This window comes from Cebus imitator, unplaced genomic scaffold (assembly GCF_001604975.1).
Source record: "Cebus imitator isolate Cc_AM_T3 unplaced genomic scaffold, Cebus_imitator-1.0 Scaffold72, whole genome shotgun sequence".
In the NCBI taxonomy this organism is placed as follows: Eukaryota; Metazoa; Chordata; class Mammalia; order Primates; family Cebidae; genus Cebus; species Cebus imitator.
Genome location: NW_016107387.1, coordinates 2,621,584 through 2,636,102, shown reverse-complemented (window position 1 = coordinate 2,636,102; position 14,519 = coordinate 2,621,584). Strand labels below are relative to the sequence as shown.

Sequence of the window (14,519 nt, the reverse complement as noted above, 5' to 3'; positions counted from 1 at the left end):
TTTTTTTTTTTTTTTTTTTTTTTTTTTTTTTTTTTTTAAACAGAGTCTTGCTGTCTTGCTCTGTCCCCTAGGCTGGAGTGCAGTGATGCTGTCGTGACTCATTGCAATTTCTACCTCCCAGGTTCAAGTGATTCTTGTGCCTCAGCCTCCCAAATAGCTGGGATTACAGGGATATGCCACCATGCCCGGCTAATTTTTGTATTTTTAGTAGAAATGAGGTTTTGGCCAGGCTGGTCTCAAACTCCTGGCCTCAAATGATCCACCTGCCTTGGCCTCCCAAAGTGCTGGGATTACAGGTGTGAACCACCATGCCCAGCTCTTGTTATAACTTATTTTACTTAGTGGTCATTTTGAAGTTTGTTGTTTACCGTATATTCAGAGCTTCTCTGGATCTCTTTAAAAATTGGTATCTAATTTAATTCTGTTGTGCTCAGAGAAGATACTCTGTAAGCTTTCAATCTTTGGGAATTTACTGAGACTTGTTCCATGACCCAGAATATGGTCTATCTTAGTGAGTGTTCCTTGGAGACTTGACAATAATGTTTATTCTCCTTTTGTTGGGGGTAGTGTTCTAGAAATACAAATTAGTTCAAAGCAGTTGATAGCATTGTTGTGATCTTTTGCAGGCTATTTGTCGTATCAGTTACTGAAGGTAGAGTGTTAAAATATCCACTTACAATTTGGGATTTGTCTATTTAAATTTTAGTTCTGTTAGATTTTTTTTTTTTTGTCACAGGTTTGAAGTTAGTTCTATAATAATTACAACTTTCACATTTATAATTTTTATAAATGTGTAACATTTTATCACATTTATAATTATTATAACATTTATTATTATAACTTCCTGATTAATTGACCATTTTGTAATTATGGAATTCTCTTTTTATTTCTAACATTACCCCCTTTTTTGAAGTCTATTTTTTTCTGATAAAAATTTAGCCTTTCCTTTCTGATTCATTATTCTTACTTTTTGTATTTTTCATCTTTTCCCACCATTTTAACTTCAACCTATTTGTTTCCTTGGATTGAAATTTCTTGTCTTTATAGTCAACATATAATACAAATTGACTTTTTAAAGTCTAACAACTCTGCCTATTCATTGGAATGCATAGACTATTTACATTTAATGTAAGTACCCGTATGGTTGAATTTAGCTCTACTAAATTTTGCTATTTGTTTTCTATTTGCATCATTGCTTTTTTGTTCCTCTGCTCTTCCATTCTCACCTGCTTGTTGGGTAGTTGTATATTTTTTAGTATTCTATTTTAATTTCTCAATTGGCATTTCAGCTTTACCTTGTTGCATTACATTTCTAGTGGTTGTTCCAGGTTTCAGTATGCATCTTCAGCTTATGATCTACATAGAGTTTTCCCACAGAAACCTTGCCAAAGTGTGGTGTAGTGGTGTAATTTAACCTCTCACCTATCTTTTGTACTGCTGCTGTGTGACATACTTATATATATATGCACACACATAATACATATTCATAGTAAAATATATGATATCTATTAATATGCATATTAAGCCCCACAATGCAGTGTTATAGTTTTTACTTTAAAAATATAAGAAAAAATTTTTACAATTTTTTTTTTTTTTTTTTGAGACGGAGTTTCACTCTTGTTGCCCAGGCTGGAGTGCAATGGCGCGATCTCGACTCACCGCAACCTCCGCCTCCTGGGTTCAGGCAATTCTCCTGCCTCAGCCTCCTGAGTAGCTGGGACTACAGGCACGCGCCAACATGCCCAGCTAATTTTTTGTAGTTTTAGTAGAGACAGGGTTTCACCATGTTGACCAGGATGGTCTTGATCTCTTGACCTCATGATCCACCCGCCTCAGCCTCCCAAAATGCTGGGATTACAGGCTTGAGCCACCACGCCCAGCCTACAGTGTTTTATATTTACCCACATACTCATGACTTTCAGGCTTGTTATTTCCTTCTACTGATGTAAATTACCATCTGGGATTATTTCTCTTCAGCCTGAAGAAATTTATTTAATAATTCTTCAAGTTCAGGTCTGCTTATGAGACATTCTCTCAGTCTTTGTTTATCTAAAAATGTCCTTATTTCATCTTTGCTTTTAAAGGACAGTTTCATTGGGGACACATTGTGTATAGATAGTTTTTTTTTTTTCTTTATGAAGTTATTTTATTATCTCCTACCCCCCAATGTTTTTTTTTACAAGAAGCCAGTCATAATTTGTATCTTTGTTTCTCTATATGTAATATATTATTTATCTCAGGCTGCTTTTAATAGATTCTTTTTTCATCTTTGATATTTTTTCAGTGTGACGATAATGTTTCTGAGTTGATTTTCATTGTGTTCTTCGTGCTTGGAGTTACTAAGTTTCTTGAAACTCTTTTCACTTAATTTTGTGAAATTATGATGTTCTTGTCTGCTAAAATTTCAACATCTATGTTATTTTCTGAGTCTATTTCTTTTCTTTTTTTCCTCTTTAATGAGACAGAAGTTTAATTTCTCTCACATAAAATAGGTTAAATGAGTAGGCTTTCCAGGGTTAGTATGACAATTATGAATCAGAGACCTACCCAGATTATTTTCTGAATTTGTTCTTAGTGACTGTTTTCTCTCCTGGTTAAATATCACATTTATCTGCTTCTTTTTATGTCTAGTAATTTTTTTTATTATGTGCTAGACTTGTTGAATGCCGCTTAAATGCCACTTGAGAATCTGGATTTTTTACCTTTACAGAGTTTGAGTTTTGTTTTGGCGGCCACTAATTTACTGATGGATCACCTTGGTCCTGTTGAGGCTCACTTTTTAAGGATCTAATGAGGACTTACTCTGGAATTGAGCTGCTCTAATTCTAATTCATGGTGTTACCAAGGTCTCAACTGAATTCCTGGGTTATCTGCAAGGTTGCTTCATTATTTCTGATATAACTGTAACATTCTCCAACACTCTACCACCTACATAATTTCCATTCAGCTTAGAGCCCTCTGCAACTATTTTTCACCAGGTCTTACAGACCTAGCTCTAAACATACATAGCTGATTCCTCGGTCAGACTCAGGAGAACCCGGCCACCACAGCAGCACCAAACTCCAGATTCTGTCTTCTCTGCTTATCAGCATGGATGCTCTACCTGAGCTCCACTAACCTATGCCATAGTTTGGAAAGGGTCTTTGGGTAGAAAGCCATGTGGTGGTGAGGCTCACCTTGAGTATGTCCCTTCTTTAGAGGATCACATCCTCATTCTGTCTGTTATTCAGTTACCCAAACTAATTATTTCTTTATTACTATCAGTTCTATGTTTGTTTGCAGAAGAACAAGTACAATCTGACACTTTTCTGTTGTGGTTAAAATCAGAAACTCAGAGTATTTCTTCCTACTTCATAGAAAATTCCAACATGTTTGTTTCTTAGACTGCGGTAGATTTGAGGCGGTAAACAAAGGTGAAAGATATAGATATTACGTTGATAGCTTGACAACCAGAAAAGGTAGAACAATTATACAAAGCAGTCATAAACGCTAGAAGTTATTTAATGTAGAAGCAAACAAGTGTACACATTGTAACAACTGAGAGCAACTCTGTATTGTCACCATGTTGTGAATTGCATGATGATGGACTTTAAGTCATGAAGAACATACATCTTAAATCTACTTAGGAAAGAAAGGTGTGGGTATTGCATCTTAGAAATTGTAGAGTTGTTTTATCTAAAAGCAAGATGATGAGATTATTTAAATCCAGGGGGATTTATAACATGGCAATACATCCTAAAGGGGTAAATGTGAGTCATCTAGAAATGTTACTTCTGCAAGTTAGTTCCTGCTTTCTCTAAAGATATTAGATAACTGGAAAACTGCTGTAAAAAAGTGTTAATAATGCAAATAATGAAAAGTAAATGGGATGTCTGTACTTGGCATTGCTGAGCATTTAGGCTTCCTTTCCTTGAAGCCCAAACCTTGTTACCATGGTGATGCTTGGCCACCAATAGGTCAAGAGTGAGTGTATCATGTAAAAGAGAAGGTAGGGAGGGAGGAGGGGAGAGAGAGAGAAAAACATTTTTTATTTGTATGCATTTTCTAAGTTACTCAGTATGATTGAATGCCAACTGCAAAACACTTCAGCTCATTTCTGATCATTAGCCAGAAAAATGCTTTGCTTCTTTGAACCTCAAGTTTTTATTAAAATGTGAATCTTAATGCTATCTACCCTTAAAATTCCTTCCTCTGCCTACCCTAACTTCTGCCCTCATGCAGCTTCCTCCACAGTATATCAACCAACGCTTAAGAAGCACACATTGCACCCATCAGCATTGCTTCTGAGAAGCTGGACCAACCCCATCCTCCTTCCTCAGGGGCAGGTTGACCCCTATATTCCCGTCATGGACTAACTTTGCTGTCCTTTCAATCAATGGTAATACTCGTTAGGCAGAGTGGATTCGATACACATCTAATAACAAATTTTCCACAAGAGGGTTTTTTCTCTGTGTGTTTTTTTTATTTTGACTGTTGATTATGCCAGTTTTTTCATGCTATTAAACAAGGTTTTTATCCTTTCTTCTTTCTTTTATAGGAAAACCTGAGTCTATTTTCAGCAGACCCAACCTCCAGTATCTGGAAGACTTATGTTAACTCTATTGACAATATGTTGCTGAATGGATTCTTTCTTGCCATTGAGTGCTCCCTCAAGTATCTCCTGGAAAATACTGGTACTTACTGGTTGATGGATTCGGGTTATTATTGGAAAGATAACAACAGTAACATTTGTTGAATTATATTGAAGAGCAACTGAGTGCTCTAAGACTTTTCCCAAAACATTGTAGACATTTTGTGAATGACACACAGTATAATAGAAAAGGTTTTGAACTTCTAAATTGTTCAAAAACAAAAGATTTCTGATGCTTAAAATTAGATAATAAACCAAGCTGTAAGATAGTGACACACATGGCAAAAGCATAAAAGCAAATTCCATCTAAATCAAGCTTCAGTAAAGAGGAGTGACCAAGTTAAGCAGCAGGAAGCACTGCTGGTAATGAAGGCAGAAAGCTTCATCCAAGCTTGACTTGGATGGGGCAATGGGTGGGGACATTCTGTGCCTTCAAGCTTCATGTGCTTGATCTCTATAGCCTTTTGAGAGCACAAGGAGATTGTGGCAGCCAGGTTAAACGGAAGAAACAGAAGTTTTTCTGAGTGAAAGAGTCACACAAGAAGCAGAAGAGGAGGTAATTTTCAGAAGAAAAATAAATGTTTAGAACATAATGGGCATTCTTTGTAGCGTTTAAAAAATAGTTAAGGGCTTTGAATTTTTAGTGAATAAATGGGTAAGGTGCACAGAGTTAAAGATACAGAAAGGGCTAACCTTGGCTAGGAAATGATGAGATGGACAGGGCAGAAGAGTTTAGGAGTAAAAGTTGAATTAAACTTTCACATTCTAGCAGATTCTGTGTTGCTTAGCAAGGAACTTATGGAAATTTGTCAAAATGAAAAGGCAGAGGTAAATATTTTGAAAGTAGAGGATGTAAGTAAGATGAGAGCTTTTAAGACCTCAAGGATCAAAATGAAATACCGATATAAAATAAATAGTCCAGGGCCAATGTCCAGATATCCAGCGCATAAAGGAGACTACATGCAGACACCTAGGTTGAGAATACAGAGAGAAGCAAGGCCCAGCACCGAGTATAGCCCCAGTGGCCATCCCCATGGTCTTGATAGATAGAATGGCTGAGGTGTGAGGCATGGTCTTTGCTTGCAGAATACAGGGGTGCTCCAAACTAAGGAGATCAACAACAGGACTCAGGAAATCCAGCATAGTTAGCAAGGTGGGAGATCATCTTCCAGAGCCTGGGAGCAACAAGCCAATGGGGCATGGAACACGGGCACCATGTCTGGACAACTGGCTCTTATAGACCAACACTGATGGTGTTCACCTTAGTGAACTGACCAAACCTCTTCTTATGCTGGAAGTTCAGGGGGCTTCATCACTCATCCTTCCATAGAGAATCTAGGAAGGCACCCCAGCCATACTTGGGTGCAGGCAAGGTACTAGAAATGGTGCCTTAATGGCTCCATCCTTGACCAGTGGCTGTCTGGTCTCTCCTGATCTGGTCTCTCCTGATCTGGGCTGTCTGATGTGTCATGTGTCCACTTGTGGGAAGGACAGAGTGGGACCAAGGGGATGGAGAGAAAAGATGGCAGTCTTTTTCCAAGATTACCAAAGTGTCTGTCCTTTTGTGGAAAAAAGAGAGCAGGGAACACATTTTCTTCACAATATAGAAGCCCTTCACATTCTCCTTTGAATGGGCAGGAGCTAAATTTAGCAGCTGTCTGAGCTGAAGCACCATAGATAAAATTTAAAAGGCACTGGTTATCTAGGGGGAAGCAAAGGAGCCTAAAGGGGCCTCTGAGAAGAAAATCATGGTGACCCCTTACAGTGGCTGAGTCGGATGGCTTTTTCATCCTAGGTCTACCTTACCATTTTGTTTTCTTGTGTCTAGTCAGGCCCGCAATAAATGAGGATAAGGCCCGGGAAAATGGTCGAGACACAGGATGGAAGGCACCTGTCCACCAAACTGAAACGTTCACCTTGGACTGTTACTTGGAGGGGAGCCTACAGCAGGGGGGGTACTTCTATGACATTGTTGAAAGCATTCCCAAGACTTGGGTTGGTCTTCATGTCATCTGTCAACCCAAACCCTGCATACGTTTTATGCTTCCCACTCCATAGAGAAATGTTCTTCATCCTTTTACCTAGTAAAATGATTTACGTGTGCCAAGATTGGAACCAGGATAATCTGCTTTGGATGATAATTACATCGGCGTTACATCCAATTTAGAGATTACAGTCCCATGTCAACATACAGGACAAAAATCTCATATAGTCAAAACATTTCTTTCAAGTCTTTTGAATTCTGCATACTATACGCAACCTTATCTATTAATTTATAAGTAGATAATATGTATATTAATGCAGAATATGTCATGAGTACATATATAAAATAAATATGGGTGATTTTATAAACTGTACTATTTTATAAAGTTATAGTAGTTTTTATAAACTATACTATTTTATAAACTTATATAATTACTTTGTTATAGGTAAATTTGTATTCCTGTAAGTTAAATATTGGGACTCTCCTGAGTCCAATAGTGCACATTTGTCATCCCTCCAGTTGTGAAGGCAAGGCCCTAGTTTTACATATTTCGAGGATCCTGCAGTACTTTAGTTAGGGTGAATGGCTAAACTGTGGTAATAAAAACTCTATCACCAATATGGTTTAAAGGACAAAGAAGTCTACCCTTGAAAGCAGGAGTCCAAGGTGGGTGTTCCAGTTTGGTGGGCAGATTCCTTCCATCCTGTGGCTCCATTCTTCAGGGCCTTGTCCTCATTCCAGGGTTGAGTTGACTCACTGCCATGTCCAGTTCTAGTCTGGTAGAGGAGAAAGAGAGTTAGTATAGAGAAGGGTCTCCTGTAATTTCAGGAGTCCCAGCCCACAAGTGGCACCATCACATCTTCCTAACATCCACTGGTGAGGAAATTTCATTGCCACACCTGTCTGCAAGCAGGGCTGGGAAATCTGGTCAAATCCCAGTTATCACTCTATTTCTAGGAAAGAAGACAACAATGGATTTCAGTGAACATTCTCTTGCTACCCATAGTATTCAGTCCTTAACAGGCTCCTAAATATGTCTACAATCAAAAAGTCATATAAAAATAAGTGGTTATTGATAAAAGTTTAAGCATATATCTTGTACCTGGAACATCTTGCTCTGTTATATTTTGATTTAAATTTAGCAAGGCAAGTTGACCTAGTAAGTAATCAGGGATTTGTTAATTATTCATACTGTTTTTAAAATGTTTATCACTGCAGGACCACAGCAATAAATTAAGTTGTTTCTTAGAAAAGGAGCAGAATAGGCAGAATTGTAATTTTTCTTCGTAGTTGGTGTCCGTACATCATTGACAAGCTCAGCCGCATTTGCCTAGTGGCAACCAGTGTGGATAAATTGTGCCTAGGAAGAAATAAGCTGCTTCCAAGAAATGGGCTTTGAAAAATCAACCTCTTCTCATCTGGGCGTGGTGGCTCACGCCTATAATCCCAGCACTTTGGGAGGCTGAGGCGGGCAGATCACAAGGTCAGGAGTTTGAGACCAGCCTGTCCAATATGGTGACACCCCGTCTCTACTAAAAATACAAAAATTAGCTGGGCATGGTGGCAGGCACCTGTAATCCCAGCTACTTGGGAGACTGAGGCAGGAGAATCGCTTGAACCCAGGAGGTGGAGGTTGCAGTGAGCCGAGATTATGCCCCTGCTCTCCAGCCTAGGCAACAGAGTGAGACTCCACTCTGTCGGAGAAAAAAAAAAAAAAGAAAAATCAACCTCTTCTCAACCAGAGGCTGAACTGACCCTAAGAGGCATCTGAGAATGTGGAAGGGGACTATGGCTTGGGCTGATCCAGCACTAGACTGTGCTCCATGAAGACAAGGAAAGTAAATATCCTGCAGTACCCAAGAGAGCTTTGCACCAGAATTGGCCTATTCAAATGTCAGTGGTTCCCCAGTTGAGAAGCCCTGCAAGACTATCACCCTCACATCGTATGGGATGTAAACGGATTTTTACATTTCCATTTGCCTACAGTCTAGCAGCTTATCTAAAGGAAAGCATTCCTCTAGGTGCTTTTAAAACACTCCTCTACTTTGATCCGCTCTTTGTTTTGTTTGCTTGTTTTCTGTGTTTTTCAGAGTGTAAGGCAGGACTTACCCCAGTATTTGAAGCACAACTGACTCTAGCCATCCCAGAGCTAGTTTTCTATCCATCTCTGGAGTCTGGAGTGAAGGGGGGTTTCTATGACATTGTTGAGGGTCTCGTCACCAGCATTTTTGGCATCTCATCTCTGGTGCCACGGCTTTCCCCACGAAACGGCTCTCCTCACTATCAGGTACTGGAGCTGCAGCCATCCTGCCCTCCACCTGTGTCCCCTCCAGCCAAATCTCAAACTTCGGGCCGCACATTGGTGTAACCTGCCTGCTGTTGTCTCGCTTCCCCAGGTAGACCTGGACGCCATGCCAGTTTTGGCAAACATGCGGCGCACACTCATGGAGAGAGTCCAGAGGATGATGGGCCTCTGCTGTGGCTATCGGAGCACCTTCAGCCAGTATTCCTACCTCTATGTGGAGGACCGGAAGGAGGTTCTGGGTCAGTTTCTGCTGTACGGGCACATCCTCACTGCAGAGGAAATTGAAGACCATGTAGAAGATGGCATCCCGGAGAACCCTCCCCTCCTTTCTCAGTTTAAAGTGCAAATCGACTCCTATGAAACGCTTTATGAAGAGGTGTGCAGGCTGGAGCCCATCAAGGTGTTTGACAGCTGGATGAAAATTGATATTCGACCCTTTAAGGCATCTCTGCTGAATATTATTAAGAGGTGGAGCCTCCTGTTCAAACAACATCTTGTGGACCACGTCACTCACAGGTACTACAGTTGTTTTCACTTTCTTCTGGCATACTAGGCTGCGAGGAACACTGTTTTTAATGTTTTTCATATTTTTCTCCACGGGCATGTTGGTTAAATTAAAAATTAAGACAGCAGCTGGGCACTGTGGCTTGCGCCTATAATCCCAGCACTTTGGGAGGCCAAGGCAGGTGGATCTTGAGATCAGGAGTTCGAGACCAGCCTGGCCAATATGGTGAAACCCTGCCTCTACTAAAAATGCAAAAATTAGCCAGGAGTGGTGGCGGGTACCTGTGGTCCCAGCTACTGAGGAGGCTGAGGCAGGAGAATCACTTGAACCTGGGAGGCAGAGGTTGCAGTGAACCAAAATCATACCATTACACTCCAGCCTGGGCAACAGAGTGAGATGTCATCTCAAAAAAAAAAAAGAGAGAAAACAATTAAGACAGCTGGTCAGAGGTTCTAGGCTTTTGGACACCCTGGTAACTTACGTCCTGCCCTTTTCTTTGTTCACCAGATAAAGCCTCTTTGTTTTGTTTTCCATTTGACATCCAGTGTGTGAAAGACATGTGGTTGAGTGGTAATGTTAGAGACAATAATAGCAGATCAAGCTCCCTTCACAGCCCCATGTGATCCCTTTAAGCTTGGGAAGCAGAGGGGTTCTAATGAGCCTCTTTGTTTTACTTCCACCACTTACTCCTTGTCTCAGATTATCCAACTGGTCAATGTGGACGTCATCGAAACCCCATGCTCCTGACTGCCTGTCTGTGACTTTCACTGTGTGACAGGCTGGATATGAAACTCTGGTCTGTCCTACTGAGACCTAGACTACGCAGCCCAGCAGTAGTCTCTCTAAGCCGGAGTATCATCCTCTGAATGAATAATCCATGAGGCCAACAGTCCCCTGGTCACTTTACCTTGGCCTGGTCCCCAGAGACCCAACACAATTAGAATCTCGACCCCCATCTCAGAATCCACTGGGGGAGCACCAGTCCCTCTGCACAGCGAACACCCTTTGGAGGGCTGGATGACACTGCGGGGAGGCCAACCTGACCGTGTCCTTAGTTTCGTGCTGATTTTGCTTAACGCTGCCACTGCCTTGCTTCATGATCTGGAGCCATAGGCGCAAAGAAAATGACAACATCGAGAATTTTATCTATCTACAGATAAACTTTGAGAGACTTTCCAGGGGTAATGTTCGATCACCCTAGGAAACCCCAAGAACGCTTTGTGGGGATGTCTTAAATATGGCTTCCTGGGTATTCTTCCACATTCATGAAAGCTTTTGTTCCCCGAGGACCTCAGAGGCAAGAAGAAGAAATGCTGGTGGGTGGTAGGACTGTGACAGAGCCCCAGAGTGGAGCATTGTTGGAGGGGACAGATGCTTTGTGGTCCCTCTCCATTGCTAGGTCTGGTAATCCAAGGACAAGGCAGCATGTTTCAAAATGCCAGTTTTATTATTCAGCATGACAAGGCCACAGAGCAGGGGAGGACTGCCATAAAAAGGTAGATTGTTACGGTTCCCAGGAGGACGGTGTATAGCATGCCACACAGGGCCACAGCGGGAAGCTCCAGGGTCTGGCAGGAGGCAGAGGGGAGTGGAAAATACAGGCAGGGGCCTTTGTTGTGATTTCTGTGGGAAGGAATAGGTGAGCATGGCAAGCAGGTTTAGGATTGGTGAGTTTGAACATTTCAGCAGCTCTGGGGCAAAGAGACTATTCCTAATTGTCTGGGTTCTGGCCTTGGGCTGATTAGGGCAGCAGGACTCTGGAATGGTTGGTTTGCATATAAAAGATATGCTCACAGGCCAGCCACTGCTGTCTCAAGGAATTGCTCAGCCCTGCGTGGGGAAGTCCCTCCAGAGTTTCTAAGACTCCAGATGTGAAAGGATCAAAAACGCATGGTTGATACAGCACATGGTAATAACAGCTGTTATGGGCATCAACCAGGTAGGCTTCATTCAAAGGATCTAACGGAGTTGGTTTAACAGGATGAACACACAGTAGAGCAATTAGGAGGCCTGAACTTGTGTCCTTGAATCCCTGTTTCCTCATTTCTGAAAGAAGACAGCCCAACTAGATTCTCCTAAGGTGGCTTCCGTCTTCCACCTTTAACAGTTGGTGATTCTAGAAACTGGCTACTGTGTTACACTTAAGGATTTAGAGGATTTTGGAGGATTAGATAAAATAGAAATAATACAAAAAATTATTATTGTCTCTTTGTGCCATATAATTATGTGATTTCTACCTTTCCTTAATAGGTCAGGATGAATCTCACCTTTTGTTGCATCTTAGATACTTCATTCAATGCCAGAAGTCCAATCCCCTTTTATTACTTAAATTCTCATACTCATTCAGCTCTTTCTGTCATAATCTGACTCAACTCCTACCCCTGCACTTCCAAAGCTTTCCTGTGCCCTTGCACCAGACCTCGGGATCTTACAGCAGCAAATACCCACTGTCCCCTTCATCTTTTCTCATCACCTTTTTGCTCCAACTGAATCCTGGCTCCTTCTGCTCTCCCCTAAGGACACTGCTTCCCTTTTAACAGTGTTGCTTCAAGTAGTATTCACGGAGTAGGTGAGCATTCCTCTAGGGTGTGGAATTGCTAAGTCAAAGAGTATGCATATCATGCCAAGCTCCCTCCATGGTAGAAACAGCCTTGGGTGAAAGGTCTTACAGCCTAGCATCCTCCCCACCTCTTAGTATTGATAAATTGTTTAATCCTGACCACTCTGGTGGGAGTGTAGTGGTATCTCACTGTGTTAAATATTTTGCAGTACTCTGAGTATTTATGTTTTTGGCAAGTCATTATGTTTCCTTTTCTGTGCCTATTCATATCCATCATTCATTTTTCTAATGGAGTTTGTTTTTTCCTTTTTGATATTATGATTAAGAATTACTTACATATTCTGTATCTAGTCCTTTGCTATTGTATGTCTTGCAAATGGAGTCTACCATTTTGTGAACTGTCTTTTCACTCCACTTATGGTATGTTCTGATAAACAGATTCTTAATTTCAATGTGGCCAAATGTGTTCAACTTTTCCCTTACATTGTTCTTTCGTCTTATTAAATAAATGCTTTTTTGCCCTGGTATCCTAATGATACTCTCCTGTATTCTCTTCTGAAAGCTTTAAAATTTTATCTTTCACAATTAGTAGTTCCTTATCTAGCACTGCATGAATATAAAGAAATCCTAATTACTATAGCTTAGTGACAAATCTCAATATCTGGTAGGGCAGGTCTCCACCTGTATCATTTTCATCAAGAATGTCTTGACAGTTCTTGGTCCTTACCATTTCATATAAATTGTAATTATCAGTTTGTAAAGGAAAAAAGTCTGTTGAGATTTTAATTATGTTTGTAGTGACTATAGATCAATCTGAGTAGAATTGGTGATACTAAAAGTATTCTTGTCCAAGAACATGTTTTCTCTCTACTTATTTGCATCCTTTTTATGACTTTCAGTGAAATTTTGTAATCGTTATCTTTAAAATAATTCAGATATATTCCTCAGTATTTTTTTTTTTGGTTCCTGGCATAAATAATATTTTTAAATTGTATTTTCTGTAGAAATGGAATTGATTTTTGTATTTGACTTTGTATCAAGCAACCCTGCTAAATTAATTTAATAATTTTGATAATTCATCTGTACACTCTTTGGTGTTTGCTATGTACATGGTCATCATCTACATATTTATGATAGTTTTATTTCTTCTTTCTTCTCAGTCTTTATGCTTTATATCTCTGCCTCTTATCTTACCACCCTGGCTAGGACTTCCAGTGGAATTTTCTGTGGATTTGCTTTATCTGATTTTAAAACTTCCCTTCTATTTCTAATTTGTTAGGAGTATTTAGCATAAATGGATATAAAATTTTATCAAGTGTTTTATCTATGTCCATTAAGATAATTCTGCTTTTTCCCTCAAGCTGTTAAAGTGGTGAACATATTATTTGGCTTCTAATATTAAAACAACCCAACATCTGAGATATACCCAAAATATAAAGTATTATCTTTTTCAATGAACTCTCTGGTTTATTTTGTTTGCAAATATTTTGTTTAGCATTGCTGCACCTGCTTGTAATTGAATTTGGCCTTCAATTTTCTTTCTTTCTTTCTTTCTTTCTATTTTTTTTTGTTTGTTTTACTGTCTGTATCTGATTTTTGGTTATGTAATTTTGCTATCTTCATAAAACAAGAAGTAATCCTTCTTACTTATTCTCCAGAAGACTTGGTGTAATCTTGAAATTCTCTGATCTGTGAAAGTTTGGTTTAAATTTCTTATTGAGCCATCTGGGCTTGGGATTTTCTTTGTAAGAAGATTTTAGCCTATAATTTCTTTAGTGATTATAAAGATACTGAAGTTTTCTATTCCTTAGTAAGTCACTTTTAGTAAGTCATATTTTCTAGGAATGTATCCGTCTCATGTAAATCTTCAAATTATTGTTATAAAATGGATAATAACTTCTCAACTGTTTAATCTCTGCAAAGTTGGTGTTGTCTTCCTCTTTCCATTTCTGTCTATTTTTATTTGTGCTTTCTGGTTTCCTTTCTTAGTCTTTCCAGACACAAAAAACTATCTAATAAATTCATTGATTTTATTTATTATAGTTTTATTGTTATTTCAATAATTTATTTTTTTATTTTATTATTTTCTTTACTACTTTGGATTTATTTTCTGTTCTTTGGCTAATGTTTGCTTGTTAATTTTGAGTCTTTTGTCTCTTTGAATGCTGACATCAAAAGTTATAAATTCTCTTCTAAGTACAGTTTTACCTCCATCTTACATTTTAGTATGTAATATTCTCATTTAATTTAGCTCTAAATACCTTTAATATTCATTATGATGGGTTCAGATTTTTTAATTTTTCAAATGTGGGACTTTTCTAGTTAGAGTTTTGTTATTAATTTCCAACTTAATTGCGCTGTGGTTAGAGAATAATATATGTAATAACAAGCTTCTGAAATTTGTTGAAGTTTACTTTATTCACTAGAGTATATTCAGTTCTTACAAATTTCTGGGCATATTTGAAAATAATGGGCTGGGCGCGGTGGCTCACGCCTGTAATCCCAGCACTTTTGGAGGCCGAGGCAGGTGGATCA

At 39.3% G+C, this 14,519-nt stretch overlaps 1 protein-coding gene across 6 annotated transcripts in view; it reads left to right on the top strand.

Annotated features, from left to right (window-relative positions):
- DNAH9 (dynein axonemal heavy chain 9) overlaps positions 1 to 14,519 on the top strand; it is a 367,598-nt gene that overhangs the window by 53,662 nt on the left and 299,417 nt on the right. For all 6 annotated transcript variants that reach the window (XM_017531396.2, XM_017531398.2, XM_037739576.1 and 3 more), the window contains 3 exons: positions 4,538 to 4,673; positions 8,705 to 8,901; positions 9,011 to 9,435. In XM_017531396.2, the coding sequence (XP_017386885.1) occupies positions 4,538 to 4,673; positions 8,705 to 8,901; positions 9,011 to 9,435 (758 nt within the window). The remainder of the gene's footprint in view (positions 1 to 4,537; positions 4,674 to 8,704; positions 8,902 to 9,010; positions 9,436 to 14,519) is intronic.